Below are 7,426 nucleotides of genomic sequence, written 5' to 3' on the forward strand. Positions count from 1 at the left end.
CAAAAAAAAGTATGAAAATCATTACTTTGGAGTATCTGAAACAGTCATTTCTTGGCATTTAATCCTATCAGTGCCTCAGCAATAAAGAATCTGCCTACAATGCAGGAGACCTGGGTTTGATCTCTGGGTTGGAAAGATCCCCTGGAGGAGGGCATGGCAACCCACTCCGGTATTCTTGCCTGGAGAATCCCATGATCAGAGGAGCCTGGTGGGCCACAGTCCACAGGATCACAAGGAGTCAGACATGATTGAGTGACTGAACAACAACAACTACATCCTAAGGATATAGTTATTGTCATCTTTATTATACAGAGCAGGAAATTCAGTTTCAGAAAGGTTGGGTTACTCGCTTACAGTGATTACCTTTGTTTTGTAATGTCATGAAAAGCAATTAAGTCACCTGGTGTCATATATTTTAAATTGTCACCTCTACCCAATTTACTGTAGCCAATCTTCTGTGACCAGATGCTTAACTGTGCACACTGCATAACTGAGTTTTGTCATTTCTCAAAACCTTTCTACCCTCCCTGCCACTTCCCTGCCACAAGTGAAACAAACTGAAAATAATGGATCTGATTAACAAAAGCCATCCCGAAGAGTTTTTTCTACTAGGCTTTGCTGACCGTCCTTGGCTAGAGCTTCCTTTATTCATTTTTCTGCTTATAACATACCCAATGGCCATGATGGGAAACATAGCCATCATTCTGGTGTCCAAGTTAGATCCCCATCTGCACAGCCCCATGTATTTCTTCCTCACCAACCTCTCCTTTCTGGACATGTGCTACACCACAAGCACTGTCCCTCAGATGCTCTTTAACCTGGGAACATCTAAGACAATCAGCTATATGGGGTGTGCATTTCAGCTTTATTTCTTCCACATGATGGGGGGCGCAGAATGTCTGCTTTTGGCGGCTATGTCTTTTGATCGCTACGTGGCCATCTGCAAGCCTCTACACTACACCCTCATCATGAATCGGCGCATCTGTGTCTTATTAGTGGTCACCGTGTGGCTAAGTGGAATGATCTATGCTGTCTCAGAGGCCACTCTTACATTACAGTTACCACTGTGTGGTCGCAATACCCTGGACCACTTGCTTTGTGAGATTCCTGTTTTCATAAAGACTGCCTGTGGTGAAAAGGGTGCTAATGAGCTCACACTCTCTGTGGTATGCTTTTTTTTGTTAGCTGTACCACTATGTTTAATTCTTGTTTCCTATGCTTGCATTGGACATGCTGTATTTAAGATTAAATCTTTGGGGGGAAGGAAAAAAGCCTTTGGGACGTGTTCCTCCCATCTCATTGTAGTTTTCTTGTTTTATGGTCCAGCCATTAGTATGTACCTTCAGCCCCCCTCCTCCATCTCAAGGGACCAACCCAAGTTCATGGCTCTCTTCTATGGAGTAGTGACTCCTACACTCAACCCTTTCATCTACACTCTGAGGAATAAAGATGTAAAGGGGGCATTGGGCAATCTCATGAGGAGCATTTTCACTTCCAAGTGAGAGTTCAGTTCAGTTCAGTCACTCAGTCGTGTCCGACTCTTTGCGACCCCATGAAACGCAGCATGCCAGGCCTCCCTGTCCATCACCAACTCCTGGAGTTCACTCAGACTCGCGTCCATCAAGTCAGTGATGCCATCCAGCCATCTCATCTTCTGTCATCCCCTTCTCCTCCTGCCGCCAATCCCTCCCAGAATCAGAGTCTTTTCCAGTGAGTCAACTCTTCACATGAGATGGTCAAAGTATTGGAGTTTCAGCTTTAGCATCAGTCCTTCCAGTGAACACCCAGGATTGATCTCCTTTAGAATGGACTGGTTGGATCTCCTTTCAGTCCAAGGGACTCTCAAGAGTCTTCTCCAACATCACAGTTCAAAGGCATCAGTTCTTCAGCACTCAGCTTTCTTCACAGTCCAACTCTCACATCCATACATGACCACTGGAAAAACCATAGACTTGACTAGACGGAACTTTGTTGGCAAAGTAATGTCTCTGCTTTTGAATATGCTGTCTAGGTTGGTCATAACATTCCTTTCAAGGAGTAAACATCTTTTAATTTCATGGCTGCAGTCACCATCTGCAGTGATTTTGGAGCCCAAAAGATAAAGTCTGACACTGTTTCCGCTGTTTCCTCATCTATTTCCCATGAAGTGATGGGACCGGATGCCATAATCTTCGTTCTCTGAATGTTGAGCTTTAAGCCAACTTTTTCACTCTCCACTTTCACTTTCATCAAGAGGCTTTTTCGTTCCTCTTCACTTTCTGCCATAAGGGTGGTGTCATCTACATATCTGAGGTTATTGATATTTAACCATTAGGTTAGGTATATAGAGGTTTCTTTAATAACTCATTCTTGTCTCCCACTTCCTCAGTTCATGTTAGATGTTCTTTTTGCAAAATATGTCACATTCCTCATATTCTTCTAAAATGGTGTTAGGCAAGGGTGATACTTGGCTAATATGCACCAGTAACAGCACGCTTTTATTTGTGCAAACTATTAAAAATAGTTCTATTCTCGTGGGTAGATAATGAAATCATAACTGCACTAAGTAGTAAAAGAAAAGAAGGCAATAATATAAATTATAAACTCATGTGTTCAAGCTAATCATCACAGCAAACATTCACCAGTGGACTTCCTTGATTGAGTCACCTAAGAAACATCCCGACACTCTCTACAAGATTGGCCCTGTCTAAATGGGAGCATGGCACCACTGTAAGGCACTCTACACCTTAAATCAACCATGAGTCTCATAAGTTTATCAGCTTCAACTTAGGTAGATGCTACTGCTTCTTTAAAAACACATTGTGACTCCTGTTTAACAAACAAGTGAACAGCATTTTTATTTTGCCTAAAAAAATGTATCATTAAATATTAAAATAAATAAAATATATGGGAAATGCATTGGAGAGTTTCTTAACATTCCTTTTAAATATCATAGGCATGAACTTTCTGAATCAGTGAGAGGAAAAGGTACTGATATTAATAATGAACCACAAGGTGGAAACATACGGGAGTAGCCTGAAATGCCTTTTGAAACTGTGCAAGAACCATTATGAGAAAGAAACAATTTGTATTTCTAGGGTGTAAAGCAGCTTGATTACTTCAAACAATATAAGTATCTCTTTGATGCTCAGAATCTGTATCGTTAAAAGTTAAAAGTGCTAAACTTAGTTTCAGGACTCACACCCAACTTAACACTTTTTCACAAAATTAGTTACATATTTTAAAGCAAATTAAATGCTTTTGTAATTATTCAGTATAGAATTAATATGATGAGAAATACAGCTTTGTAATGAAGAAATTAACAAGCAAGAAAAATAACAGTGATGTGAACTTTTCTGACATTATTCTGGTATGATCAAAATCTAAGCAAACTATTAGTTAGAAAATTGCATGTTATCCTGAACAAGAATCAGTTGGAACTCACATCTAATTTTTTATAAAGAACAGATCTTCTGGTGCTTGGTCGAGTTCTTAAACTAAATAGATTTTTGGTATGTCTAGCTTCCAGTACTCTTGCCTGGAAAATCCCATGGACAGAGGAGCCTGGTGGGCTGCAGTCCGTGGGGTCACTAAGAGTTGGACACAACTGAGCGACTTCACTTTCACTTTTCACTTTTCACTTTCATGCATTGGAGAAGGAAATGGCAACCCACTCGAGTGTTTTTGCCTGGAGAATCCCAGGGATGGGGAGCCTGGTGGGCTGCCATCTATGGGGTCGCACAGAGTTGGACACGGCTGAAGCAACTTAGTAGCAGCAGCAGCAGCAGTTTGGAAAAATTCTAAATAACTTTAAAGTTTGACTGATGGCTGAATGCCCAAAAATGTTTTTAAATTTTACACATACACACACACACAGAGCAATGAAATTTAAAATTTTGTGATGTTAAATGATATCTCTGATCATTTTTATTAAATATATCCTTTGTCTAACTTAGTCTTAAACACATAGGAATGTGGTAATATTTAGTTTGGATGGCAAAACCCAGCAAAATTTGTGTCATAAGCTTAGCTATAGAGACTGTTTTAGAGCTGTTCAGATTGCTTCCTTAAATTATCTACCACCTTCTAAGCCTGTAAACATGACTCATTTCAGAATTGTGAGTGTTTTCCAGGCTCTGAAATATCAGGACTTTCTAAAGAAAATGTATAAAAAATTTTAAGGATAAAGAACATTGAGCATAGTGGTAGTGGGAAAGCCAGAGATATATGCTGTTACTCTAGACTACTTCACAGTAGTCGTATATGTCCAGTATATTCCAGCATGAAGAATATTCTCATTAGCCACTGAGAAGCGCTGTTGAAAGAAACATATTATATATGAAGGTTAGAGTGTACTCTATACTTGATGTAAAAGCATGAGCAATCTCAAGATTGCCTTTTCAAGGAAACTAATCAAAAAACTTTTCTTCTTTTCTCGGCCAAGCAAGTCTTTCCTGAAGAACAAAAGGAAGACAGCAAAGTATTGTAACCACTAGTTATAAAAATGCAGACATGTATTTGAGACAGGCTTTAAGGGAGAAATCAAAAAGGCTTAACCATGATTTCCTTCACACTAGAAGTGTCCTCAAATCTGCATAGCATAGTAACTGCAAAGCCTGCTTGGTTGCTTCAGATATTCTTCATTGCTTCTTAGGTTAAGCAGGTGTTCCATATTCTTATCTATCAATACCTATGATGACCATTACCTTATGAGCTATATAGCATTTTTACAACTATTTTCGTCTCCTTTATACTTCTCACTGTTTTGAAAAATGAGAACTATAAGATGCTTACTATGGCTGCATTATTTCAGAGACCTTCTTAATTGATTCATAAAACTTATTTTCGTACTATTGATAATGGTATAATGAAGAATATAGACCAAAATTCCTCTCAATATTAATTACTTTCAAAACAGAATAACATTTTTGGAGAAATGATTTGAAGTATCTCATGTGTCTAATTAAACCAAAGCAAACAAATTTTTGATGAATTCTACCTAAAACACAAGAAATCAAAAGATATGTTCTAGGAACTTCCCTGGGGGGGGGTCCCATAGTTAAGACTCTATGCGCTCAATGCAGGGGACCCAGGTTCAATTCCTAGTCAAAAGTAAATCCCACATGCTTCAACTAAGAGTCCACATACCACAACTAAGAGTTCACATGCCTAAACTAAAGAGCCCATGTGCTGCAACGAAGACCTGGCTCAGCCAAAATAAGTAAATAAATAAAATACTTTTTAAAAGATATATTCTGGGTTTTTAAGATTATGAATATCATCTTTCCATAGGAACTATACTTGCTCTTTAATCAATTTTTAAAACAATTCCATATCTCATTTTCAATTAAGAAAAAGATACTTTTGTTTTATTAGGCTCGTGCCATTGGAAAAATCTAATATTGAGTTCAATCTTGATTTTATATAGTTGTTTTCTCCACCAGAGAGTGATTGGTATTCAGGCAGTCTGTGTTTAATTCATATCTGCTACAATGAACTCTGTGACCTTGCAATAGTACATGCTCAATAAGTCCTGAGAGAGCGAGTAAATGAAAGAGTGGCTAATGGATGGATGGTTGGATGAATCATTGATGAAGAGATGTTCCACTGTACCATTAATGTTACAAGGATACAGGCTATCACCCCACTAGTCTCTTTACAGCCCCTCTTACATCTTTGTTTCTTAGGGTGTAGATTAGAGGGTTGAGGCTAGGTGTGACAACAGTATAGAAGAGGGCAATGAACTTGCCCTGATCTTGAGAGTTTCCTGATGATGGCTGTAGATATATGCACATGGCTGGGATGAAAAACAGGGATACGACCATAAGATGGGCTCCACATGTCCCAAAGACTTTCTGAAGTCCAGTTGTTGACTGCATCCTCAGCACTGCCCAGGCAATGGCACCATAGGAGCTGAGAATGAGGATGAGAGGTATAAGAACAAAAATGGAGCTCGTGACCATGAGGGTCAGCTCATTAGCACGGGTATCAACACATGACAGTCGAAGCAGTGCTGGAACTTCACAGAAGAAATGGTCCACTTGGCGATGTCCACACAGAGGTACCCAGAAGGTAAAAAAGGAATGAAGTGCTGAGTTTGTGAAGCCACTTACCCAACAAGCCACAGCCAACAGGTGGCAGAAACGAGGGTGCATGAGGACAGTGTAATGCAAGGGTCTACACACAGCTGCATAACGGTCATAGGACATGACTACCAACAGCACACATTCAGTGGTTCCCAGTGCAAGGGAAAAATAAAGTTGAATCATGCAACCAGCATAAGAGATGGTTTTTCCTGGACCCCAGAGGTTGACCAGCAACTGAGGGATGAAGCTGGTAGAGTAGCAGAGATCCAGAAAAGAGAGGTTTGAGAGGAAGAAGTACATGGGAGTGTGGAGATGGGAATCCAAGTATGACAAGATAATGATGAACAGGTTGCCTGTCAAAGTCATCAAGTAGAACACCAAGACAACCACAAAGAGAACTACTTCCAGATGAGGCCAATTAGAAAAACCCAGTAGAACAAAGTAGCCTTCAGAGCTTGCATTTATTTTTTCCATTATCATTCATTTCTTGTTACCTGATGAAAGAATCACATAGATTCAAAATAAAAGGAAAGTAAATTGCCAAAGCAATCTTGAGGGGAAAGAACAGAACTGTAGGTATAACCATTCCAGGCCCCAGACTATACTATAAAGCAATAATAATCAAAATATCATGGTATTGGCACAAAGACATTTAGGTCAATGGAACAGAATACAGAGCCCAGAAATAAACCCACACCTATGGTCAATTAAGGAGACAAGATACACAATGGAAAAATATAGTCTCTTCAGCAAGTGATGCTGAGAAAATTAGACAATTACATGTAAAACAATCAAATTAGAACACTTAATCACACCATACACAAAAATAAACTCAAAATGGGTAAAAGACCTAAACATAACAATGGAAACCATAAAACTCCTAGAAGAGAACATAGGCCAAATACTCTTTGACATAAATTGCAGCAATATTTTCCTGGGTTAATTCCATAAGGTAAAAGAAATATAAGCAAAAATAAATGAGAACTAACTAAACTTAAAACCTTTTGTATAGCAAAGGAAACATTGATAAAATGAAAATACAAGCTATGGAATGGGAGAAAATTTTTGGAAAATAATGCAACTCACAAGGGGTTAATGTCTAAATATACAAACGGCTCATACAACTCCACATCAAACAATCAAAAAAAAAATGAGTCAAGACTTAAAGAGACATTTTTCCCAAGACATACAAAATGGCTAAAAAGCACATAAAAAGATGCTTGATATCACAAGTTATTAGAGAAATACAAATTAAAAAACAATGAGAGAGCATATTACATCTGTCAGAATGTTTATTATCAAAAAGTCTACAAAAAACAAATGTTGAAGATGTGGGGAAAGGGGAACATTCCTAACTGTTG

The 7,426-nt window shown here is 38.7% G+C and overlaps 2 protein-coding genes across 2 annotated transcripts; one reads left to right on the top strand and one right to left on the bottom strand.

Moving 5' to 3' along the window:
• The first annotated feature begins 566 nt into the window (after positions 1–566).
• Positions 567–1,502, top strand: LOC101121301 (olfactory receptor 2B11-like). Its single transcript, XM_012101046.4, has one exon. The coding sequence runs from the start codon at positions 567–569 to the stop codon at positions 1,500–1,502; it is 936 nt and encodes a 311-aa protein (XP_011956436.2).
• A 4,116-nt stretch (positions 1,503–5,618) lies between these two features.
• LOC101121555 (olfactory receptor 2J3-like) lies at positions 5,619–6,549 on the bottom strand. Its single transcript, XM_027958581.2, is given in 2 exon segments — positions 5,619–6,527; positions 6,529–6,549. Coding segments are annotated over 2 exon segments (930 nt in total).
• Positions 6,550–7,426: the final 877 nt, after the last annotated feature.

This window comes from Ovis aries, chromosome 20, assembly GCF_016772045.2.
Source record: "Ovis aries strain OAR_USU_Benz2616 breed Rambouillet chromosome 20, ARS-UI_Ramb_v3.0, whole genome shotgun sequence".
Lineage (NCBI taxonomy): Eukaryota > Metazoa > Chordata > Mammalia > Artiodactyla > Bovidae > Ovis > Ovis aries.